At 49.1% G+C, this 26,350-nt stretch overlaps 1 protein-coding gene across 7 annotated transcripts in view; it reads left to right on the top strand.

The window, feature by feature from the left end:
• KIRREL3 (kirre like nephrin family adhesion molecule 3) overlaps window positions 1-26,350 on the top strand; it is a 570,289-nt gene that overhangs the window by 380,961 nt on the left and 162,978 nt on the right. The window contains exon 1 of one of the 7 annotated variants that reach the window (XM_084976562.1): window positions 23,739-24,346. The exons of 4 other annotated variants lie outside the window; for them this stretch is intronic. In XM_084976562.1, coding sequence (XP_084832688.1) covers window positions 24,319-24,346 — 28 coding nt within the window. In that variant the 5' untranslated portion in view covers window positions 23,739-24,318. Of the gene's footprint in view, window positions 1-23,738; window positions 24,347-26,350 lie in introns of those variants that run through there. 2 more of the 7 variants (XM_084976563.1, XM_021063116.2) reach the window with 2 other exon arrangements.

Genomic DNA, 26,350 nt, shown 5'->3' with positions numbered 1-26,350 from the left:
GTCAGTTCCAAAGATCTATAAGTCCAGAGGAGAAAAAAAAAAAAAGTGGCCCTATCCCCATGTCTCTATATGTTCAACCCTTTTTGTTGGACATGCTAGTCTCTTCTCTAAGAAAAAAGCAGAAGTTGCCTTCCCTGGATTTGGATTATTTATAAGAAGCTAAAGAAGGAATTTAAAGTGGGGTGGGAAGCAGAAAGAAGAGATTGAGAGACCTATAAAGGCATTCGAGGCAGGAGAGAAGAAAATGAATGGGGGACAAGAGACAGCACCAATAGTAGCTCCTCACTAGTGTAAAAATCCCTTGATTTAACTTCCTAGGGCAGTGGTTCTCTATCTCTGAGGGCAATGAAAAATCTGAGATCTGAATGAAAGCTGTGGACTCTCTTCCCAAAGATGTGCATACAACACACACATTCACACAGTAAGGATGCCACTGTGTATGAGGTGGGTGGACACATCCATGGCCCCAGAAGCCCCACATTAAGAAATCCTGTACCCTATTCCTAAATCTAATACTCTTAATTATCCATAGAGTTAACATTCCCTCTTAATCCTAGCCTGGTCAAAAGTATGTTTGGTACTGGATACCGTATTTTAGTAAGGTGACAGATAAACAAGAGATAAGTCAATGGAGAATGACCAAGATGGTGAGGACTCTGGAATCCAAGGACCAATCAAAATCATAGGTAAAGTTTAGAAAAAAACTACAGGGGGAGTTCCCGTCATGGCGCAGTGGTTAACGAATCCGACTAGGAACCATGAGGTTGCGGGTTGGATCCCTGCCCTTGCTCAGTGGTTTAACAATCCAGCGTTGCCGTGAGCTGTGGTGTAGGTTGCAGACGTGGCTCGGATCCTGCGTTGCTGTGGCTCTGGTGTAGGCTGGCGGCCGCAGCTCCGATTGGACCCCTAGCCTGGGAACCTCCATATGCCGGGGGATCGGCCCAAGAAAGGGCAAAAAAAAAGACAAAAAAAAGAAAAAAACTAAAGGGAAATGCGAGAGCTGATAAGGAAAATTTGAATAGGGAAGTAAAAACCTTGGTTTTGATTTTGTGTTGCTTTGGGGTGTTGGAGACGTTACTAGAAGAACCAAGAAAAGATATTGTTAGGAAAGGGAATAATCTTCCCAACAAGGAGAAGGGCCTCCTTGCCATCCAGTCTCCACAGAGCATCTTTTAAAAATATGAATCAGATGACATCACTTTCCCATTCAAGCCCATCTGAAAGCTTCCTACAACACTTAGAATAAAATCCAAAGTCCTCACTATGGCAGGTGGGCCCTACACCATCTGGCTTCCACTTCCCTCTCCGAGCTCATTTCCTCCCCGTCCTCCTCCAACTTGATTTCTCTCCAGGCTATTGGCCTTCTTTAATGTGACAAACTCAGTCTCACCTCAAAACCTTGCTAGGTCCTGTTTCTTCTGCTTCAGATGCTCTTCTCTGGATCTTGGGAAGATGGGTTCTTCTTGTCTTTTAGGTCTCAGCTCAATTGTCACATCTTCAGCAAGCTCTTTCCTAACTGTTCAGTCTCAAGTGTCCCCTGAGCCCAGGGACCCTCTGCCACCATTTCTCCAATCCATTCATCACCACCTGAAAACTCTATTTTATTTACTTTTTTATTTTCTAATACTTGTTTCTCTCACTAGAAGTTAAGACCCATGAGAATCGGGCCCTTGTCTGGCTGGCTAGCTTCTAGAAGTGTCTGACACAAAGTAGTCATTTGTTAAATGTTCCTTGGGTGGACAAATGAGGATTCAAACAGTGGAACTTCCCCATGAAATCATGCATGCATCATCCATCAGTAGAGGTGGGTAAATCAAGTCAGCCCTTATCAGGAATGTTCTGAGAAGCTCTGTGCATTGGATAGGTAAAAGAGCTGAACTCTAATTTTCAGTTCTGAGATTTACTATTTCATAACTTCATGTCACAGAGGGGAAAGAGCAGGGACTTTTAAGTCAGACAGGCCTGGATTGAAATCTTAGTTTTGCTACTTACAAATGGGGGACTCTGGGCAAATCAGTTAATCTCCCCAGACTACAGTGTGCTCTTCATCTGGTAAATGGGAATAAAAATACCTATCTTGCTGGGTTGTGAGGTGTATTTAAAAAGATAGCATGTATGATGTTCTGAACACAGTGCCATGCACCTTGCAGGGGCTCTACCATGGCAGCTCTATTTATGCATCATAACATGCTCTATAACCATCAACATTTGATAGGGAGGCTGATTTGTGGGCAGTATTCAAGACAGAAGAATTTTAGAAGCCTTCTTCATTTCCTGAGAAAATATTATGCCTCTTAAAATTCTTTTTTGAAAACAAATAAGTATAAATTCTGAAAGACAGACACCAAAATGAATATCTCAGTCAGTTAAGGACCCAATGTAGTCTCTGTGAGGATTCGGGTTCAATCCCTGGCCTTGCTCAGTGGGTTAAGGATCCACCGTGAGCTGCAGTATAGGTTGCAGATAAGGCTCAGATCTGGCATTGCTGTGGCTGTGGTGTAAGCTGGCAGCTGCAGCTCCAATTCATCCCCTAGCCTGGGAACTTCCATATGCTGCAGGTGCAGCCCTAAAAAGCAAAAAATAAAAATAAATAAATAAAAAGTAAATCCCGCCTTTCCATGGGAAGTTTGATTTTGGCCATGTTTAAGAATGCTGAAATCTTTAAAACAATGCACCCTGTGTTAAAGGAATCATTCATTACTCCCACTGATTTTTTCCTCCCCTCCCCCTTTCCTTTTCCTGCCTCTACTGGCCCCGTGCTAACCCCCTCTCCCATCCATTCTCCCAAATTTCTATTTCACAGTTGCAGCCTTCCGCTAATTGGCAGTGCCATCTCAGGAATATTCTTTCTGTGCCTTTAGCTATGCCATCACTTTGATGAAAGACTTCCTGGGAGCCCTCCTTCCTTCATCAGCTGCTTCCACCCTGAGCCATGTGATAATGCAATCACTGTGTCTCTGTGACATGAACAGAGAAGTAACATAATGTTTCATGGCCAAAGCAGTCATGCATCTCCCCCACCCGCAACACCCAGGATTCCTCTCTCCATCCAGTCCTGTCTCCAGGGGCACACAAGGATTCTGCTCCCAACATGTGACCATGGGCCTTAATGAGAAATGCAGGTGGGTGGCAGAGGAGGTCACGACACCCATTACCTGAGGATGACCACAGCTGCTGCCCAAAAACCGTTCCATTCTGGAGCCTGTGCAGTGCAGAGAGTGAGGCTTTCGCTCCAGACCAGACTAAGACCTTGCTTGCTGGTGGAGCCAGGGTAGGAGGCTGATGGGAGCAGTAGCCAGGTGACCTGAGACTCTAAAAATCTGCCCAGCTTCTGGCTCCACTATCATCTGGGACCATCCTAACTCAATCTATACTCACTGCCATGGCATAATCAGTTCACTGGAATAGTTGTGTATCTTCAACCTTGAATACCTCTGAGACTTGGGGAGCCCTCCACCCCCCAAAACAGTCCACCCCGGGTGTTGGTGGGCAGGGCAGTGCAACAGTTAGGAGCAGATTTGGGGTCAGACAGACCTGAATTCATAGCCCACCTCTGCTACGTGCTGGTTGTGAATTTGCACATGACTTAACCACCGTTACGTTCTGATTTCCTTAAGTGGAGGGCTTTGCGTGGTGGGCATCAGTGACGGTTATGAACCATCATAGAAATGATAATAAACATTTGCTGAAATGAAGACTATGTCGGGAACTGGATTAGGTACTGGGAATACAGAGGTGGAAAAGATGTGGTCTCAAGGTAAAGAAGAAGGTCATAGTGAGTTCCCGTCGTGGCTCAGTGGTTAACGAATCTGACTAGGAACCACGAGGTTGCGGGTTCGATCCCTGCCGTTGCTCAGTGGGTTAACGATCCGGTGTTGCCGTGAACTATGGTGTAGGTCGAAGACGCGGCTCAGATCCCTCATTGCTGTGGCTCTGGCGTAGGCCGGCAGCTACAGCTCCGATTAGACCCCTAGCCTGGGAACCTCCATATGCTACGGGAGCAGCCCCCAAAAAGGCAAAAAAGACAAAGAAAGAAAGAAAGAGAGAGAGAGAGAGAGAGAGAGAGAGAGAGAGAGAGAGAGAGAGAGAGAGAAAGAAAGAAAGAAAGAAAGAAAGAAAGAAAGAAAGAAAGAAAGAAAGAAAGAAAGAAAGAAAGAAAGAGAGAAAGAAAGAAAGAAAGAAAGATGGTCATAAAAGCAGGTGACAGGGGATATGGGAACATAGCTCTATATGACAACAATTCTTCCTAATAATGCAGCAAAATCAGCTTCCCTGACTCTCTACTCACTGGCCCAAGTTCACCCCCTGGAGCATCTAAAATCACTCCAATCCCTCTTCCACATGTCAGCCTCTTAGCCTCTTGAAGACCACAAATCATGTCCCCCTAAGTCACCTCTTTTCTAGGCTAAACAGTCCCAGTTCTCCTCCAAAAATAATAAGCCTAGCTTATCTTTCAACATATGCCTTTCTCCAAGGAACACAAGGTATTTTACCAGCTCCAGCTCATCTGTCTTCTCAGCGCCGTGGACCCACAAAGAGGGGAGATTTGCCTGCTCAACCCAGCCCTGATTCTGAGAGAAATTCACTTCCATCTGGGATCCTTCCAGGGTCCTCCAGCTGAGACACCTCGGGCCCCAGCTCAGACTCGCTCTCCAGTGATTGTGGCCCTCTTGGCTATGAATACATCACACCAGCGTTGGCTGGTGAGACCTCACTGCCCAGCTTATAGCATCAGGCAACCAGAAATGCAATGGAGCCCTTGAGATCATTGGGACCAAGGGTTCTCAGCCTGGGCTTCACGATAGAATCCCCTGGGAAGTGTTTAGTAAAGACCCCAGCATCCAGTCCCCTTCACTCACCCACAAGAAATCCTGATTTAATTGAGCCAAGGGAATGGACATCAAAATAGTTTTCAAAGCTCCCCAGGACTTTTTTTTTTTTTTTAGGGCCACACCCATGGCATATGAAGGTTCCCAGGCTAGGGGTCTAATCAGAGCTGTAGCTGCTGGCCTACACCACAGCTCGTGGCAACACCAGATCGTTAACCCACTGAGCGAGGCCAGTAGTCTTCATGGATACTAGTTGGGTTCATTACCACTGAGCCACAATGGGAACTCCCCAGAACATCCTATTACATAGCCAGGATCAAAAACCCACGATTTCCTTTGCGCACTTGAGCAAACTGTCCAAAGCATAGAGATGATGTGTCCAAGGTCACCAAGCTGGTTAGAGGAGGAAGCAGGGTCAGCAGTCCTGACTCTTGCCTTCCTTCTTTTTTACGAGGCTACGTAGAGGTTAACACTCTGACTTCAAACTAGAATCCAAGGTGTGTGCCATGAGAAATCTAGAGAAAAAGGTGATGGGTCTTACTCTTCCAACCCCTAAAACCTACCATGTTATCCCACTCTCTTTTCTAAGTCTCCCCCACTCCTCCCTCACCTCTGCCCTCCAGTCTTAAAATGTGGTGCCAAAATGCCATCCACAAAGGGAGAGCTCTATTCAGGTTTCAGCCAAAAGAATTACACAGGAAAGAACCTCATCGTAAATCAAGAGCCAAAAGCAATTCTTAAAACCAAATTAAGGTCCTGAGCATTCAACTGAGCCTCTTTAGAAATCAACCCTTCAGGTTCACTCCGCTGCTAGATAAAGGCTATGTGGGGGGTGGGGGGAAGAAACAGTATTAAATTTCCAGAAATGTAATCCGAAATAAATAAGTGATATTTTCTGGCCAGGGTAATGCAAGGGTTTTAGTTCCCAATGTGAGGGAGCTACTTTACATTTTAATAAATGCACATTGAGAAAATAATATTATTTCTCTGATATTGGGAGATTATTTGTGAACATAAAATATTAGAACTTGTCAGGAAGGCATTTATTTTCTTTTTCTTTCTTTCTCTGCTGCAATAGTCTTTCACCTAATAGAAGATGATTGCAAAAAATAATTACATCAAACAGTGGCCAACACACACAAAATAAATGGGAAAAAATGAAGGTTATCTGGCATTGGATTGCAAACATGAGAAGGGGAAAGCGTTGTCAAAGCAAGGGGGATAATTGCACATCAATCAGATGATTACAGAGTGGGTGGAAAAAATTAAGGCAACTGATTGGCTGCTGAATGTTCAGATCCCAGATGGAAATCAGAACATGGATCAGAACTCATTAGTCAAATTACCCATTTCCTGTATCCATGTGGAAAAGCCAAAAATGTAGATGGAGTTCTGTGTTTGAGAAAATAATCTAACCTTAAAACGCTGCCACGAGTGAGCCTATAATCATGGAACTTTGGGATCCATAGCCAGTTTCTGATGGTTCTTGAACCTCTGAAATTATGTGTATTCACACATATACATTTATCTGGAAAGAGATTTCATGGTCCTTAATATACTTCTAAAAAAGCTATTTATCAAAAATAAATACAAATTTGGGAGTTCCCGTCGTGGCGCAGGGGTTAATGAATCCGACTAATGAATCCGGTTCGATCCCTGACCTCGCTCAATGGGTTAAGGATCCGTCGTTGCCGTGAACTGTGGTGTAGGTCGCAGATGCGGCTCGGATACCACATTGCATTGCTATGGCTGTGGTGTAGGCCATCGGCTACAGCTCCGATTAGACCCCCTAGCCTGGGAACCTCCATATGCCACGGGAGCAGCCCCAGAAAAAGGCAAAAAGACAAAAAAAATAAAAAATAAAAAATAAAATAAAATAAATACAAATTTAAAATTAAGAACCACTAAACTGGTCTATCCCCTTTAGCTGAGAAATAAAATATAAATAAAACTGTACCCATAAAACAATTTAGCAATTCTGCAAAAAGTTAAGTTACCATGTGACCCAGCATTTCTACCCCAAGAGAACTGAAAACCTATGTTTACACAAAAACTTTACACAAGGTTCATATTAGCTGTTTCATAATAGTGAAAAGGTAGAAATCAAAATGTCCATCTAATGAAAAAGCAACATATATGGAATATAGAATATAATTCAGCCATAAAAAGGAAAGAAGTACTGATATTTGCTACAATGTGAATGAGTCTTGGAACCATGCTGGTAAATGACAGAAGCCAGCTTCCAAAGACCAACTATCATATGATTCCATTTATGTGAAATGCCCAGAATGGTCAAATTCCTAAAGACAGAAAGCAAATTAGTGGCTGCTGGCGGTGGGGAGAAGGATTGGAAGTGACTGCTAGTGGGTACTGGGTTTATTTTCAGGGTGAGGAAAATATTCCATAATTGGCTGATGATGGTGACTGTGCAATGTTGTGAATATACCTAAAAACCACTGCACCATACATTTTAAAAGAGTGAATTTTATGTTATGTGAACTCTAGCTCATCTTTTGAGTGTCAAAAAAAAAAAAAAACCAACAAACAAACTATCCCCAGCTACTTACAAGTTCACCAGATAGTGGCCAGGTCACAGGAGAGCATGTTGAGAGCAAGTATAAGATAGAGAAAGGTAACCCAAAATAATGTCACGATGTCATGTGTATTTATTCACTCAGGCATACTTATTCTTATTATATGCCAGCACACCTGGGCCCTGCCGACCCCATAGAGAACCAGTTGACATTCTCCTAATCTCTTGCCCTGACATACTGTTAGGATCGAGAATCTTCACCAAACACACAACAAATCGTGTAAGGACAATCGTGATGAAAAAGGTGAAAGAGAAGCACAGGTAAAATGAGTGTGTAACACATCAGACAGGGCCGGGGGTGGGGGCCTCCTTGAAGAGGTGGGTCTGAGGGGTAGGAGCCTGGCACATTTAAAGAACTAAAGAAGATCCGCATGGGCAAATGTACCGCAAAAGGAGAGGGGGGTATGTCAGGGTCTACAGAGACGGCAGGGCCCTGTAGGCCAGGTAAGGATTTGGATCTTTAGCCTAAGCTGCTGGGTCAGCTGAGACATGATCTGTTCCTAAAACATCAAAGTAGCAGATCTGAGGAGAAGGCTGGAGAGGGGCAGCTTCAATGTGTGGAGAGCAGTAGGGGGGCTACTGTGGTCCTCTCAGCCAGAGAAAAGGGCCCGGGGACAAGGGAACCCAACATGCACACAGGCCGGAGGGCAGCCCACTGTGGGGTATGAATGGAAAGGACACGGGAAAGCAAATCTCTGCAAATGATGCTCGCATGGCGTCTGGGCTCTGGCACGTCATCCCACCTGCCACACCTCTTAAGACACAGGGATGCAATTCGGAAGGTAGAAAATGAAGTCCATGAGGTGGGAAACGTGGAGACACCCAGTTAGCTTCAAAGTCCAGTTTGAAGAAGCCCAGCCTGGAAGGGAGTATAGCCTCTGTGTGCGCTCGCCAAGGTGGGAACATGGGAACAGGGACCATGGAATAAATTCTATGGAGAACCGCCCTTGATGTTTGAAAGAAACCTCACTCTCCAAAAGGCATTATCCCTCAATGGTGTGAGAAGCTGAAAATGTAAATTGGTTATAGAAGGAAAGTGATGGAGAAGGTTTCAAAGGCGGTAGTGACATTAACAGTAATAATAGCTAGTGTTGGCTGGGCACTGGGAGAGAGGAACTGAGCTAAGCATGTTACATGTGTTATTTAATTTTTCCCATGACTCTCTGAGGGAGATTCTATTAAAGTGGTCACCTATCAGCTATGACTTGAATTAAGGACGTTCTCAAGGTCACAGGACTAGGTCGCAGACTGAATGCAGCAGTCTGCCCCCTGTACCTGCCCTCCCAGCCCCCAAGGCAGACAGCCCTGTCCTCTCATCATCTCCATGACAGGGTGTGGAGGCTGCCAGACATGTCTGGATTCCTCCTGAAGCTCATAGATCCACAGCCAAGAGTCCTGGCCTTCAGCCCCTGCCCAAGTCAGATGTCAAGGCCAAGGGCATCTTAACCTCTGTGAAGACCAGATATTCCCTGAGGGTGAAGTTCCTGCCAGGCCTGCAGGGACCTGGGAACCCCCAAGGCAGCTTCAGATGAACCTGATGCGACTGCTCTCAAGAAGATGCAGAGCCCTCCACATGACCACAGAGAAGCAATTTCCCCAGCACAGCCCTCTTTCCCAGTTCCAGGCGCTCCAGACTCTCCTTGGCTCCTCCATCCCCATTCGCTTACGGGGCAGGAGCCTTACCCTTGCCCACAGCCCACCGACCTCCATCGAGACATCCCCTCCATAGATGTGGTCCGCATCTCATGGCCATGGTCACCCAGTGCTCTCCCAGGGATGTCCCTATTGTCCTTGTGCCCAAAGGTTCATTTGTTAATATGAAGCACCGCTTAGGAAACTCCTAAACAAGATCTTCTTCCAGATGGGACCTCAAAATGTCCCCACCCTCTTGTCATCTTTCCATTGATCTTCTGAAGGGCATACAGTGTGGTTATAAATGTTTAAGAGCACAGGCTTCGGGGTCAGGCCCAGCTTTGCAATTGAATAAACGCATGACCTTAGGCCAGTTTATTTAACCTCCCTGGGCTGCAGTTTCTTTACCTGCAAAATAGAAATAATACTAGCATCTTCCAGCAACGTTGGGCTGTTCTGAGGATTCCCTGAGACTACCTACATAAACTCTGGCCTCTTTGCCTGTCACGTAATAATATTCGATTAGTGTGCACTGCTCTCATTAGTAGTGGTTAACAGAATAAACGATGACCATAGGAACGTGCTGAACAGTGGTTCTCCACCTTCACTGTGTTAGACTCACCTGGGAGCTTCTAAAATGCCGTCATGGCTCAGCGAAAACGAATCTGACTAGCATCCATGAGGATGCAGGTTCGATCCCTGGCCTCACTCAGTGGGTTAAGTACCTGGGAATGCCATGATCTGTTGTGTAGGTCGCAGATATGGCTCAGATCTGGTGTTGCTGTGACTGTGGTGTAGGCTGGCAGCTGCAGCTCCAATCCAACTCCTAGCCTGGGAACCTCTGTATGCTGTGTGTGCAGCCCTAAAAAGACAAAAGACAAAAAACAAAAAACAAACAAACAAAAAAATCTCACTGGGAGGCCACACCCCATACCAATTAAATCCAAATCTCTGTTGAGGGAAGTGTCTGTCAAAGCTCTCAGATGGGAGTTCCCATTTTAGTTCAGTGGGTTAAGAACCTGGCATATTGACCATGAGAATTCAGGTACAATCTCTGGCCTCACTCAGTGGATTTAGGATCCAACATTGCTGCAAGCGTAGATCACAGATGTGTCTCAGATCTGCTGTTGCTGTGGCTGTGGTGTAGGCCTCAGCTGCAGCTCTGATTCAGCACCTAGCCCAGGAACTTCCATATGCCACAGGCGATACTGTAAAAAGAAAAGAGAATTTTAAAAAGGCCGGGGCGGGGGGGTTAGGGGGATGGGGGGCGCTCAGCTGATGCCAGTATCCATGCCAAGCCACTCTTGGCCTCAAAGTCACTGCAGGTGGACTGAGAAGGAAACCTTCCTCACACATCTCCCAAGGCAGAAATAACTCTAGTCAGCCGGCCCCATTGTCCCTCTAGGATAGACCAAAGGAAATCATAAGTAATAGATGCTACATAAACAATGTGCAATTGGAGTTCCGAACGTGGGTGATAAATCCAACTAGAAACCAGGTTTCAGGTTCGATCCCTGGCCTTGCTCAGTGGGTTAAGGATCTGGTGTTGCCTTGAGCTGTGGTGTAGGTCACAGACGTGGCTCGGATCTGTCACTGCTGTGGCTGTTGCATAGGCCGACAGCTACAGCTCTGATTAGACCCCTAGCCTGGGAACCTCCATATGCTGCGGGTGCAGCCCTAGAAAAGATGAAAAAAAAAAGAAAAGAAAAGAAAAACAAGGTGCAGTTAACCCAGCTGCCAGCCCCAGAGAAAGACACACATCAGCCATCTTGATAAGAAGTTAAGCTGAGCCTCAAGGGAAGCCACCTGAGGTTGCACGGGTGTGACAGCTAAACCTCAGTCCTTCAGAAGCCATCCCCTCCCTCCCAGCCCCCTTCCTGGGGTCCCAGCCTCAGCAGGAGTGATGTTCACCCAAGGTGGATGGCCAGTTGTCAGTTTAGCACAATTAAATATGCAGTTGGAGTTGGCAGTAACTTTAGCCCCATCTCCATCTCCTTGAAAGATTTTTCTCGTCCTCCTACAACACTAATTGCATTTCTCTTCCCTACCTGCCCCTCTGGCTGAATGTTTCTGCTCCCTACCCCAACAACGGTCATTTGTTTACCGGGGGCTTGGCGCATCCTCTGCCTGGCTCAGGAGCTGCCCTGCCGGCTCCCTCACCTCCTGCCTTAGGCCCGGCCTCCTCCCTGTGCGGCCCCATTGCCCATCTCTGCATCAGAAGTGCACTCTGTGCGCCAGCACAGTCAGGCCCCAGGAAACTGCAAATTATCTGTGCTAGTTTCCAGCTCGCAAGCGTGCCCAGTACTCTGCCTCTAGACTGGCCTCTCCTTCCTGGTCCTGCCCCAGCCGGGACCACCATCCCCTTAGACAGGCGGCCACAGGGCTTGTGACCGGATCAGGCCAGGCCGATTTGTGATTAAGGAAGCCATTTGCAGGAGGGGAGAGGAGGCAGGTCCCTAAAACCCAACCTGGGAACCCCTCTAGTAAAGCCAGGCCTGCACCTCCCACAGACAGAGGAAGGGCACCAGGGGCTAAACACAGTGGAAAAGCAAGGTTAGTGAATTTAATGAGGTGATCTTAGGTGGCTTAATTCAGCTCCATAGCCTGGGGCTGGAGGAGGAGCCCTGCAGAAAGTCAGAAGCAAAGGCTGTACTAATTAGATTTCACAAATGCTTTTGTTATTCAGCTTGCCAGGTGGAAGGGAGGCTCCCCAGGGGGGCTTCTGAAGCTGCCCCTCTCAGCTGCTTCCCACTCCCCACCCCTGCCCCCAGTGCATTGTCCCGGACTGCCCCCCGCCCCCGCAAAAAAACCCTCGCCTCGGCCTTGGACCCATCCTGGCTCAGACCCCACCTGACCCGCCCCTTGGGGTGGGAAAGAGTGTGGATGGAAGGGCAGCTCCCAGCCTCTTGGTTGGTGAGAGGCTGGTGTGGCAGGCAGTTTGGGTGGCAGAAAGTCTCCGGGCAGAGCTGCAGGGGTTTGTCGTGCCCAGGTTGCTGTGATGGGGTGTCCAATCCCTAACCCTGCCACTGCAGAGCTCACCCAGCTGTGACTGTCCTGAACTGAGCAGCCATCTCAAGGCTCCTCCTTGTGACAAGGCTGTCACTATTCACCTGTGCACCCTGCAGGACTAGGACTAGAGAGGGAGAGGCCTGAAAGGAAGGGAGGGGTGGCCCATCTCAAGGAACGGAGGACTCAGCTTCTCCATCTGTAAAAGGGCTAATTGCACAAGGCTCTGGGCCATAGACTGCAATAGTGTTGACCTTGCTGATGTGTTGAACTTGCTGCTGGAGGGTTAGTGCTCTGAGGACATGGAAGCCACCAGATGCCTACATGATAACAGGGAGCCATTAATAAAGGCTGTAAGAGTTCTTGAAATGGGAGATCGGCCCATCTCCAGGCCGGAAGATGTGCAGAGCCTTCACTCCCGAGGGACAGCACTCCCGAGGGACAGCCCCACCTGTGGAGAGGCTGCTCCCTCCAGTGGAAGGCGAAGGTTATGGTCAGCAAGCTCTGGCCTCCTCTCCTTCCTGATCTTGCCTCCACCTTCCTCTCCCAGCCTGGAGCTTCCCATCCGCACCAGAAAACAGCCCCAACCATCAGACTCACAAATGCGCTAAAGGGAATTGATTACCTCGGTTTCCTCTCCTGTAAAAGGAGGCGATAGGCCCATCTCAGCTCTGCAACCCCATCATCCCCACCTCCTAAGCCTGGGCCTGCCAAGCCCTGGGGCTGGTTTGCAGCTAGCTGCCTGCCCGGGAGCCCCTTGCCAGCCAGGGGCTCCTTAATGAAGCAAACATGTGCATGAAATGGCAAAGCTCTGGAATCCAGGCAGGTTCTCAGGCTGCTTATTTCATCTAGAAGGTACCTGCCGGGTACCCTCTCCCCACACATCTAGGGCCCTTCCCCATCCCCCAAATCTCTCCCTTCTTTGCTCAGTCAAAGCTTTTAGAAGAGGGGAAAAAAAAAAAAGTGAGGAGGAAAGCAGGCCTATTGATGCATAGCAGTTCGGGCAAGTTTTAAGGCCTCTACAGAGTTTGAGGAGAATGTCCCCGGAATGTTAAACATGCCCCCTGTGATCCGTCCCCCACTGCCTCGAGCCAAGTCACGTGTCCTAGGGACTGAGAGTGAGGTTCTGAATCCCTGCTCTGCACGCACAGGCATGTCTAGGGTCTCAGCCTGGCATCAACCCCAGGACATGTAGAGCCACCAGGAGGTGAGCCTGTGACCAACCTGAGGTGGTGAAATGTGGGAGGCAATTCCCAGGGAGCCTGGACTCTCCTCCCCCATGTCCCTGTGAAATCAATGACAGTAATAACAATCCCTAATGTTTCTTGAGTGGCCACAATGCCCCAGGCCCTGTTCTAAAGGATTTATGCATCCTGACTTCTTTGATCCCCGTAGCAGCTTCATGAGACAGGTATTATTATTCCCTGTAGTTTACAGGTGAGGACACTGGGATACAGAAAAATGATGTGATTTGTCTAATGTCACAGCTAGTAAGTGACAGACCCAGGCAGTCTGGCTGCAGAGCCCACGCTCAGAAATCCTGTGCTAAGCTGTTTTTTCACACACACACACACACACACACACACACACACAAATCGTATTTTAAAATGAATATGACTGGCTCTGATTTGAGTGCTATTTACACTGGGCACTGTACAAAGAGCTTTGCGTGCCTTTTGTCAGGGAAGGCTCACAACAGCCCTGGGAGGTAAATGCTATGATCTCCTTTTACAGATGAAGCCATGGAGGCTCAGAGAGATTAAATAATGAGCCCAAAGTCACAGAGATGGTGAGTAGCCATCTCTTCTTCCCAAATCTGTCTGAGCCCAGAGCCTGAGCCCACTTGGAGATAGCTGCCTCTCATGCTCCCTCCCAAAGGGCACAGACTAAGTGCCTCCCTTTCCTGAGACGAAGAATGAATGGACAGTGGTCCCCTGCTTGTGCGTTTCTGCTCTGCCTCTGGAGCAAAGGCACAACCAGAGGAATCTTCTGCTTCACTCCCAAGAGGGACCCTGCCCTCCCCGCCCTGCTCTCCCCTGCTGGCCCTCTGTTTGCCCCCCTTCTCCTTCCCCCAACTCCCAGCATCTCTCCTCAGCCCTGGCAGGGATGCGCAGCTCCAGGCCCAGCAGGATGGACATGTATGGCCAAGAATGGTGATGTATTTATTAAGTGAAACCGACAACTTTCATTAACCCAAGCAGACATTATTAAAACACGCCGGTTGTCTCTGGGAAATGAAGTGCCCAGTGCCGGCTTTGATCAGAGCCCCTACTTTCATGCTCTGAGCTGCTGAGAATGGGCTGGGCCTCCCTCCGGGCATCCTGAATGTCATCCATCATTTCCCATGAAGTGGGCCCCATCCCAAGCCCCCACATTTCTGCCACAGGACTCCTCCCTCTGGCATCCCTCTGACACAGGAATCCTGGACCCAGATGGCCTGAGACCCAGAGACATGACGCCTCCCACCGGCTGCATCTGGGGATGGAGCTGCCCTGGGTCCCTAACTGACTACATTAAATCCAGCATATTAAGGAGTTCCCGATGTGACTCAGTGGTAACAAAACCGACTAGTATCCATGAGGACACAGGTTTGATCCCTGGTCTCACTCAGTGGGTTAAGGATCCGGCATTGCCTCTCTCTGTGGTTTAGGTTGCAGATGCAGCTGGGATCCAGCATTGCTGTGGCTGTGATATAGGCCGGCAGCTGCAGTCCGATTCAACCCCTAACCTGGGAACTTCTATATGCCACAGGTGCAGCCATAAAAAGAGAAAATATTTTAAAATGCAGCACATTAAAGGAGTTCCCATTGTGTCTCAGCAGTAACGAACCCAACTAGCATCCATGAGGATGCAAGTTCAATCTCTGGCCTCTCTCAGTGGGTTAAAGGATCTGGCGTTGCTGTGAGCTGTGGCATAGGTCACAGACGTGGCTTAAATCTGGTGTTGCCATGAGCTGTGGTGTAGGCCAGCAGCTGCAGCTCCAATTTGACCCCTAGCCTGGGAATTTCTGTATGCCATGGGTGCGGCTCTAAGAAAGACCAAAAAAAAAAAAAAAAAAAAAACAACAACGCAGCACATTAAACCTGACCAGAATCCTGGCAATGGCTGAAGACGCACCACTGAAAATATGGCTTGGTGGAGTCCCAGCTTGCCACCCACTGGAGTCAGTTACTAGGTAGTTATCTGTGGGGGCCCAGTAGGGGCAGGTGGGAAGGTGGGATTCTAGAGAGAGGGAAGAGGGTGGGGAGGAACCAAGTAGAAAGGGCAGGACCAAGAAGGCCAGCGATAGGCTGATGGGGTGGGGCCACCTCTGCACTGTGCGCTGTCTGTCATCCTGGGTCTTTGCTGAGGGCAGGAAGCAGTAATAATCCAGATTGCAATTGACAACGTACTATTTCATAGACCGTCTAATTTGTTTCTCATAAGTCCTGCTATGGGGGGGGGGGTGGATCTGCCTGCTTTTCCCCTTGTAACAATGCTGAGAAGAGACTCAGACAGATTAAGTAACGCAAGCCAGGTTGCAAAGTCAATGATAGCAGTGCCAGAATGGTGCCTGGGCCTCCGACCCCAGGATCCAGCCTTGTGTCACGGCCTCGCCTCACTTGGCAGACTGCTCCTTTTATTACATTTCAAACATTGGCGCCTGGCAGAATTAAGACACTGCTTGAAGCGAGCCATTCTGCACAACCTCAGACCCGCGCCCAGTGCACCAGGGGCTCAGGCTGCGCGCTGAGCACATGTCCCCACCCTCGGGAGAAGAGGCCACATGGCCAGCAAGGACCGAGCTACCCCGACTGACCCACCTGGCCCTGCGTTGCCTTATCTGCACAGTGAATTCTCTAGGGGCCCATGGCAAGACTCAATAGATGATATGCACAAGTTGTCCAGCACAGCCTTAGCGGCACACAGTAGGTGTCACTAAGTAGTGGCTCCTGGCATTCTTCTTAAAGACCAGAGCACAGCTATGCGGGGCAGCCAGGATTTACTTTATTTTATTTTATTTTATTTTATTTTATTTTATTTGTCCTTTTATCTTTTGTAGGGTCGCTCCCGTGGAACATGGAGGTTCCCAGGTTAGATGTAGCTGCCAGCCTACGCCACAGCCACAGCGACGCCAGATCCAAGCCGCATCTGTGACCTACACCACAGCTCACGGCAACGCCAGATCCTTAACCCCCTGAGCGAGGCCAAGATCAAACCCGAAAACCTCACAGTTCCTATTCGGATTTGTTAACCACTGAGCCACGATGGGAACTCCATGGATTTATTGACTACTCAGTTTTCATCCTGGTTTAGGAACAGCGTGCCTCAGCTTTCAGGCATGGTCTGTTCCCATAAGTACACTCACCCTTGTCACCTCCGCGCCTTCAGTTTTGGTTGAGAAATGCGGTGGTCATAATAGCAGCCACCCTGAGGAGACAGCACGAGGACAGGGCTGTAGTTCACTCATCTTTTATTCCCACCGCCTAGTATCTTGCCTGATGTGATGGATTATCAATAAATGTTAATAGATGGATAGAAGAGAGGGAGGGAGGAAAAATGCCAAGTAAACAAAATTGGATGGATGATAAGAATCATGACATCCTATGGCCGCTTGGCCATCAGAAAAGATTCAGGAGCTTCTTTGTGACGGGACAGCACAGGTGATGTTCGGTCTTGGGGTCAGGGGGAGGAGTGTCCATGGGGGACATGGGTAAAAACCTTGTGTTGGGGAGGACAGGTCCTCCTCCCTGGCCTGTACCACTTTTTTCTTCCCATCAGCAGGCCTGGCCAATCCAGAGCAGCCAGCTCTCCAAGGCCAGGAAAGGTGACAGCCCCAGCTCCCCTGCCAGCCAGCACCGTGGCTGCCAGGCATCAGGCAGAGCCCAGAGAGTGAGGCGGCTGTGCTGCCAGCAGCAGATGCTGCGTGTTAGTGCTCTGATGCATGGCCCAGCACAGCTGCTCAGAGAGCCGCGCCCCACACCCCTTCCTTCCCTCTCGGCATGTCTGCGGGGAGAAGGTAACAGAGGTGGGGCGCAGGTCGGGGGGCTGGCTGAGCATTCCGTGCTCCTCTGCGCCTTCTGTGCCCTCTCTGCTTTGACAAGTCCCCCATCCTCCATGCACTCTGCACGTGGCCCCAGCCCCTTTCTGTGACCTCGCTGTCCCCTAGGCTCCGAGGAGGCTTCTGCTCCCTAATTTATCAGGAACAAGGGCTCTCGCCACAGGAGAGAGAGAGATTTCTCTCCCAACCAGCTGCTAGGAGATGATGCCAGGAGGGAGCCAGAGCTGGCATGAGCCCCCACCTGGCTGCTCATTGGTATTCAACATGAATTTATTGTTTTAATCAAAGCACTAAGTGAAACAGGGAGCTCCCATATCCTCACCCTGGCAAGGGGCTTAGCAGCTCTGGAAATCTGTAGAGGATTCTCAGAATTTCGGTCCATCGAATGCAAAATGGATTCCTTTCTCGAAGTGTGGCCAGAGCCCCAGCTGCCCTCCGCTGGGCAGCTGGGAGTGGTGGGGAAGTGGGATGTAGGTTCTGCTCTATCTGCCCTAATAGAGAAAGGATCTCAGGCTGGTCTCTATACCTCCATCAGCCAGACCCCCAGTACTCAGGTACTGAGACCCCTGCAGACACAGGTGAGTGGGAGAGGCTTGCATCTCCCTTGGCCATACATTCTTCAGGGCTGCCCCTCACCGTGGCCTTAAACTTTCCCAGAGCAGTTCTAGAAAAGCTCAACCTCTCTTGCTCATTCTTCCAGCCTTCAGGGACTGCCCAAGAACAGCATAGCAAGCTCAGGGTAAATGGGCTTCTCAAAGCCATGCTTCCCAAGTCCAGGGGCGGGTCACAAATTGGAACCCCAGCCCAAGTGACTTGGTTCCAAAGCTAGGACAGGGCTTCATCACTGATCATAGAGCCAGATGCCCTCCTTCCTGTGATGGAATTGTGAAGTCTAAACACCCTGATGCAGGCCCTAATTCAGTCACTTGTTAGCTGTGTGACTTCAGGAAAGCGCTAGACATCTCTGAGCCTGTCCCCCCATCGTCAGATGAGAATGGCTTCACGGGGCGGTTGTGAGGACCAAATGAAATAATGTATGTGGATGTGCTGTGTAATCCAGGAGGTGTTGGATAAAGGCTAGTTGCAGTTACTGTGGCATCGCTGGCCCAGGTGGAAAGTACAGGGGTTCAGAGGCCAGACCTCGGGAAGCGGTGCTGGAAGACCCACTTCTTCCTCTGTAACCCCACACACCACAGGCTCTGTAACCCCCAGACCTGAAGAGCTCGGAGGGCTAAGGTCTCCCTGCTGGAGCCACCTCTGCTGATGCACAGACAATGCACTCTCTCCTTCAGAGCACTGGCTTCACATTCATCAAAAGGCAAACAGAGAGGCCTCCAGGGCCAACCTCTGCCGCGACTCCTGGGGAAAGACTTTGTTTTGTGACAAGGGAGGGGAGCCATTCCCCATCTCGGTAAACAAACTCAGCCATTCAATTAGCTCCTGCGTGGTGCTGATCGTGCACCGGGAAAGGCCACTGCCCCACCGGGCCTCGCTGGGCCCCGCTGGTTGCTTCTGTGACTTTGCCAGGAGAATCAAAGAGGCGGCCTCGGGTGACCTTGTTTCATCTCAGAGGCTCACAGCATCCCTTGTTTCCTGAAATGCTTGCTGTCCTGCGGGCAGAGCTCTCAGGCCGAGGCATCCACTTTTCCCATGGAGGCCTGGATGGCCAGATCCTGGGAAGGAAGGAAGGACGGAGCCAGGAGGGAAGGATATGGCCTTTATCCGGAGCATCCAGGAGGGGTCTGCCTGGCTGAGGGGCCAGCGTGGGCCACCTGCTGGCTACGCCTTGCTCCCCGCTCTCTTTAGCCTGGATCCTTCCATCTCACATCTGCAGCTGGAGCAGGCCATTTTGGAAGATGGCTCACATCTTCCAAAATGGGGACATAGGGAACAGAACTCCAAAAACGAGCACAGCAGTGGGGGTTGTGGTTTGGGGGACAGCAGGAGACTCCAAACGGATGTCTAGAAATCGAGGGGGCAGGATGAATGAATGGCATTGCAGGAGGACAGAGAAGAATGGACGGGGCGGGGCGACGCAGACCAGGTAAGGAAGGCAGAGACCCGCCAGGCTCGCTTTCCCAGATTCTCGTAGGCACCTGGGGGAGAAGGCCTGGCTGAGTGGCGAAGTGGAAGGCTTCTGTTTACAGCCATCTATCTCCCATAATTAGCCATTTAGGAAGAAAATAGCCTTCAAATTCAAAGGTAAATTGACTTACATTGGGATAATAACGTTTGATTGAGCACAGGAAGTTCATCTTTAGAGTATGAGAGCAAACAAATTGCTTTTCTTCCCCGGTGCTGGGGAAGAAATAAGATGAGATTGCAGGTGCTCCCAGAGCTGTGTTCCCATCGCCTGGGGCATTAGCAGGCCCAGGGCTCAGCCACCAAACCGAGGGTGCCCACGGCTCAGTCTCCGCTGGTTGTTTCCTGATCCTTGTTTTGGAGGGTTTTTAAATTATATTGCATCACATTGATGCAGCAATCCGTTATTATTGTCAACAAGAGCATGAAGACACATAAATTCCCTCCCTTAGATAGAGGCTGGTTCATAAATACATTTCTTTATTGCTTCCTAGATTGGAGAAATTGCTCTGTGCTTTGGCTTCCTGGAACATGATGAGGGGGGCTGGGAGGGTTTTTTAAATTTTGCTTCCGACTAAGGTGGTGAAATCCTGCATGATTTCCTGTAGATATCACTGCATTCTGAGCTTCCTGGGGTGGGGGATCGGTGAAAGGATGGGAAAGTGAGGAGGGAACATATCAGTAATGAAAATATATATCTGATATGGATATAAACCGGTTGGGACTCAGATAGGGAATAGGAGCTCTCCCTGGAGAAGTCAGGCAATGTTTTCTCAGAGGAAGAAAGTTTGAGTCACATTTGGAAAGGTGAGCATGGAAGAGAATTATCAGAGGTGCACACACACGCTTGCACACACGCACACCCGCCCATGGCCTCCTTGGTCAAGCCCCTTCTGGCACTTTGGGTTTTGGCAGAAATTCAAATTTTACTTTAGTTACTAAGAGAAATTCAGGAATCACCTCAATAGAGCCTCATCTCAATAGAGCTAATCTCTTTCTTTCATTTATTCTGATAATGTATTTTTAGAATAGGGACAAAGGGACTTCAGTGGCCCATAGAGTCGAGTGTGGCTGTGCGGGTGGGTGTGGGTGTGTGGGTGTGTGTGCATGAATGTTTTAAGTCCTTGAATCTAAATAGAGAGGAGCAGGAGTTCCTGTTGTGTCTCAGTGGTTAACAAATCCAACTAGCATCACTGAGGTTGTGGGTTCGATCCCTGGCCTCACTCAGTGGGTTGAGGATCCCGTGATGCTGTGAGCTGTGGTTTAGGTCGTAGATGCGGCTCAGATCCCAAGTTGCTGTGGCTGTGGCTTAGGCCTGTGGCTACAGCTCTGATTAGACCCCTAGGCTGGGAACCTCCATATGCCATGGGTGTGGCCCTAGAAAAGACAAAAAGGCAAAAAAATAAATAAATAGGGAGGAGCAAAATAAATATTTTTAAGCTAATAAAGACCTGTATTAGTTATCTCATGCTGTGAAACAAAGTACCCCAACATTAGCCACTTGACACATTTATTATCTCCAAATCTCTGTGGCTTAGCTGGGTCCTCAGCATCCATGACACCCAAGGCTGCGGTCAAGGTGTCAGCCAGGCCTGTAGTCACCTCAAGGCTCACCTGGGAAAGGATCTGCTTCCAAGCTCACACCTATGGCCGGGAGCCTGGTTCTCTGCAGGCTGCTCAACTGAGGACCTCAGCTCCTCGATGCATGTCGGGGAGAGGCCACCCTCCTGCCTGCCCCAGGGGTCTCTCCAGAATGGCAGCTTTCATGGCAGCTTTCTTGCTTGCAAAACAAGCAGCGAAAAAGCCCAGAAAGAGTGTGTGTGCCAGCACAGAACCCAGAAGCACTGCCTTTTAAAACTACAGTTTGAATCTCTCATCACGCTGGCCATATTCTCAAGTCACTGGGTCCAGCCCACCCTCGAGAGGAGGGGAGTTTGAAAACCAGGAGACAAGGATCCTCGGTCTCACCAGCCCTGGGCTACCAAGTCGGATTCCCTGAACGTACACTAAGACAGTGGAAGTCCAGCCCGGGCTTGAACCCAGGAACAGAACGCCAGGCTTCCGGTCCTCTCCCCAGTGCCTGTTCAACCACAGAGAAGGTCAGACATCGGAAGGGTGGTCAGTGAGTGGACCAGAGCCAGGGCAGTGTCCTGGAAAAGCCAACTCTGAGCTGATCTACTCACCAGCTGTAAGCAGGTCCCTTGCAGAGGTCCATGGGGATCCCAGGAATCCTCCTGAGGCACGAAAGACCCCCTAGAGGTTTCCATTTAAGGGGAAAAAAGAGGTTTTCTTTTGAAAAAAGTGGGCCTCATTTTCTCTGCAGGCCCCTCTGTGCCTGACCCACATCCAGCCAGACGCCAGGAGAGAAAAGGGAGAAGCAGAGAGCCAGCCACACAGGGGGTTAGAGGAATAAACAGTCCAAGAAGAGCGGCCACCTTTTCACTTTAAGAGTTAAAGGCAACTGAGAAGAGTCAGAGCAGCAGAAAGCGCCTGCCTCAGAAAGAACCATTAGGGGCCAAGACGGGAAGCAGAACAATGCAGCTGAGACAATGGATGCGCTGAAAAGCCCTGGAAATCGGGTGCACAGACTCTCGCTTCTGGGACGTCTTCACAGATTAATAAGGCTTTTGAGGATTTCCAGAAACGTTTCTATGAGTCAGAGCCTAAGATGGGCCAACGTGGGGCTCTTTGAAGCCTCCTTTTCAGCAGCTTGAAACGGCAGACGTCTCTGCACCCAGCAAGGAGGGGCAAGGCCTGGGCAAGCCAGGAAAAGCTATTGTGTCTCTAGAAAATGGGAGCCCACAAGGGTACTTTATAACAGCCCCGAGCAAGGCATTGAACTTGGAAGGCAGGCATATGCCTTAGCCCAGGAACAATCTACCGCAACAATGGGAGAGAGGCAGCCACTGCTCAGACACAAAAAAATGCATGATTTTCAGACAGAGGGGGACAGCCTTCTCAGAAAACTATGAGTAGGCCCCAGAAGTCAGAGATAACATTTACAGAACACGAATTATTATTCCCATCGGAGAGGTACAACAACTGAAGCTCGAAGACATTTAATGACTTATCCAAAGTCTCAGGAATAAATGAGCAAGCTGGCAGTCATTCGGTATCACTGGCATTCAGTGGTTAGTAGAGGAGCTTCGAAACACTGGTGGCATAAACAAGCTAGGAGTGAACCTTTCTCTCACATGACAGGAAGAAGGCAAGAGCTCAGTAGTCAGCCCATCCTTAGCACTGGCTTCTATACTTGGTTTACACCTCACAGTCATAAAACAGCAGCCAAAGCTCGAGCTATCACTCCACATTTCAGGCAGGAAAAGGAAATAAACAAAATGCATGCCACTCCCAGGTGGATTGGCCTGCCTTTTTTTAATATTAAAGTATAGTTGATTTACAATGTCGTGCCAATTTCTGCTGTCCTGCAAAGTTTCTCAGCCATACCTATATATGTGTGTATGTATATATATACACATGTATATATATACATGTGTATATATATATGTGTGTGTATGTATATATATATACATTAGTTTTTTAGTATTATTTTCCATCATGGTCTATCCCAGGAGATTGGATATACTTCACTGTGCTACAGTAGGAACTCATTGCTTATCCATTCTAAATGTAATAGTGTGTATCTACTAACCCCAAACTCCCAGTCTCTCCCAGTCCCTCCCCGCCTCCCTTGGCAACCCCAAGTCTGTTGCCTATTTCTATGAGTCTCTTTCTGTTTTGTAGGTAGGTTCGTTTGTGCCATGTTTTAGATTCACACCTAAGTGTGAATCAGCTGTCTCTGAAGAATGGTTTCTGATTATATCTCATTAGCCACCGAGCTGTTCAAGGGGGTCTAGGAAATTCATATTTTTTGGCTTCGTTACTTTCCCACCTCAGCAATGTAAGAATTCTGGAAGTACAGAAATGGAAAAATTGTACTTTTTGCCCTAAGACCCAAATTTCCTGACCCTAAATCCAAAGTTCTGTCCACTACCTGCACTGCCTGTGGTGACCACGGACAGAATGTCCCAAACTCCTGACCACTACCGTATCCCCTGACTCTAACACAGAGTCAGGGCTACACTGAACGGTCCAACATCCAGAGTGTCCCACTGCCCAAGCGTTGGTGCTGTGCCAGGGACCCAGGAGAATATCACAGGGCCAACTAAGTCCTGGCCCCGTTACCTCCTCTCTAAGAGGTGCTGTCTACGCTGCTCGAATGAACTCAACCCTCTACTCCTCCTAGGGCTGTGCAGAACCAGGCACATGTCTTTGCTTCCACTGTAGGAATGTGACAGGGTGTTGTAGGGGAAGTAAGAGGCCGTTATGTTCTGCTCTAGACAGAACTGTGTTTCCGAATGGTATGCTACCAGTTAAGTTACATAGTAAATTGTATGCAGGAATCAGAGCAGAGCAATGACAGTCAGTTGCATATATGTTTATTAATTCCCCAGAGATCGGGGCAATTTCTGCCCCCTTGATACAAACTTTTATTCCCTGTCAGGGAAGACAAGTGTCCCAGTTTTCCCTGGTGCAGTTAACAAAGAGCCCATGTAACCAGCCATGGGGAAGGAGCTTGAGAGAGCAGCATGGGGCCACTTCCCCTTCGAGACCAAAATAGTTTGGGGCTCCCACTGGAAACTGTGCTGCTGATGGCAGGACAGTGTGACAGGGTCATTCGTCCCACCAGCTTCCTCTTTCCCCATTTCCAAATTTCTCCCTGTGACATTTCAAGCTACAAGGCTCCCATCTCAGAACTTTGACTTTGAATGTCTTTTCATATCGGCCTTAAAGAAGATGGTGTCATCAGTGACCTTTTTAAAAGACCACGGGGGCTTAATTAAAAACTAAACTTGGCCACTTAATTCAGATGATCCTGTCGACTCCTGGGTGCTGAAGTGAACTCAGCCTTGTCAGTTTGCAGCAAGCTGCTGGCACTGCCCTTTGGTGCCCCCACACTGTGAAGCTGCAGGGTGGCAGGCAGACTCTGGCCCAGGCCTAAGGACCGCCATGCCCCCTTGGTGAGAGAGAGAGAGAGAGATGGGGCCACTGGGAGCCAAGGGGCTCTGCGGGAGAGGGGAGGAGCCCACTGGAGCCTGAGGCATCTGTGCCAGGAAGGCCTGGCAAAGGAAGAGATGGGCGACCACGTGGGCTTCCGTGATGGTGAGTTGATCGTTTTTTTCCTGAGGACTTACCTCTATTTTTAAAATTTTTTTTAGTATGGGTGATTTACAATGTTCTGTCCTTTTCTGCTCTATAGCAAAGTGACCCAGCCATACATTTATATACATTCTTTTTCTCACATTATCCTCCATCATGTTCCATCACAAGGGATTGGATATAGTTCCCTGTACATACAGCAGGGACCTCATTGCTTATCCACTCAAACGTAGGAGTTAGCATCTACTAATCCCCAACTCCCACTCCTTCCCCCTCCCCTTTGGCAACCACAAGTCTGTTCTCCAAGTCCATGACTTTGTTTCTTTTCTGTAGATAGGTTCATTTGTGCCATATAGTAGAGTCCAGATATAAGTGATATCATATGCTATTTGTTTTTCTCTTTCTTGTGATGGCAAGTTTAGAGCAAGGGAATTGCTTCTGGGTCCTGGCTTTTCTCTCAGTGACTCAGTTGGCGGACTAGAACCGGTATAATGACCCCATCCTGCTCCCTCCTCCTGATGTAAAGGTTCTAGTGATTGACAGATGGCTGTACCCACATGTGTCCCCTGGGCCCTGGAGACTGCATCCTGGGCTCTGTCTCTCTCTCTCCCAGAACCCATCCCTAGAAGCCATGGAACTCATCTGGAAAACAAGGCTGGAGGCTTGTTGTTGCTCTTTTTACTTTATTAGTGGTGGCTTTTATTCCTGCCTCCCCGAAGAGGAAAGCGGATTTCCCGGTGTGTGGGCATGCTGGGAAGAGCCAGGTGCTCTTATGAGAGTGTGGCTGAGAGCATCCTCTTCCCATGGCCAGCGTGCCTGCCAGGAGACAGGGAGCGAGCTCTCTCCTGATGAAAGCTGTTTCTTCTTTGTCCAGTAACTGGAGACTCAGGCAGCTAGGAACTATGGATAGAACTCTTCAGAGGCCAGATCAGCTGCTTGACCCTGGGATCAAGGTCCTCACATTCCTACCCTTCCCCCTTTTCAGAAGGAAGAGCATGTAGAAAGGAGACCTCGACTCTGGTACTTCTCCCACCACTAACTGGCTGTGCAACCTCGGACATGTTATTTAGCCTCTCTGGGCCTCCGGTGCCACCTCTGGAGAATAGAGTGAATGATATTCTGCAGGTGATGATCTTCTAGGTTTCCTGGCACTTAATTCATTCATCTGAGAGTTTGCTGAACATCTGCCATCTGCCAGGCATGCATTAGATGGAGGACAAGGCAGTCAACAGAGCATTCGTGGTGACACTCCTTCATGGGCATGGATGTTGGAGGTCAGAGTTCCTGGGACTTCTGGAAGGCGACCCTTGAAATTGGCAAGGGGCCTCTGGAGAAGACAGTTCAGCCACGAGGTGGGATCCCCAACCTCAGCTTGTATGGCTTCCCATGAGGTCCACCAGAGTCCTGGGCCAAGGGATTCTTCCTGGGAGGTTTTCTTGCCTCCCAAGGGGCCAGGAGCCCCCTTTGGAGAGCTCAGCGGCTTCGCCCAGCTCCTGAGGGAAGAAACCCATTGCCAGCCTATGCCTCTGGCTCTTTGATCATAGTTGATTACAATTCTATCTGACCATGCCCACACCCAAGAAAGCTTTAGAAAAGTAGGCAGAGGCTGCAGAGCTGGGAGAATCTTCTGGCAAGAAGCTTCTGGCAAGAAGCACCTGGCCCACTGCTGTCACAGCCTGTCACCTAAGCCTTGGTCGTTTCTTGCCATTCTCCTGTCACTCTCAAGGGGGCAGTGTGGCCTGGCTGAAGGGACTGGAGGGCAGGTTGTCAACCAGGTTTTTGGACAAGGAAACTTCATTCTAGTTCTGTCTCAGCCACTTGCGGTCTGTGTGAACTGGGGCAAAGCACTTTATGTCCCGGAGTCACGGCAGTGTCATCCCTAAGCTGGTACTAACCTCACGGGTCGTGGTGGAAATGAAATGAGATGATTTGTGTAAACGTTTGGTAAATTAACGAGGCTCGGGTCAAAGGTCAAGTGTTGAGCCAGGAGGAACCCAACGAGGGAGA

Source organism: Sus scrofa, chromosome 9, assembly GCF_054392235.1.
Source record: "Sus scrofa isolate SSC_HxYL_T2T_F1_AM1 chromosome 9, Sscrofa_HxYL_maternal_Yorkshire_Landrace_v2.0, whole genome shotgun sequence".
NCBI classification, from domain to species: domain Eukaryota; kingdom Metazoa; phylum Chordata; class Mammalia; order Artiodactyla; family Suidae; genus Sus; species Sus scrofa.
Note: the sequence above shows the minus strand (reverse complement) of the source record. Positions and strands in the feature narration are given on the sequence as shown.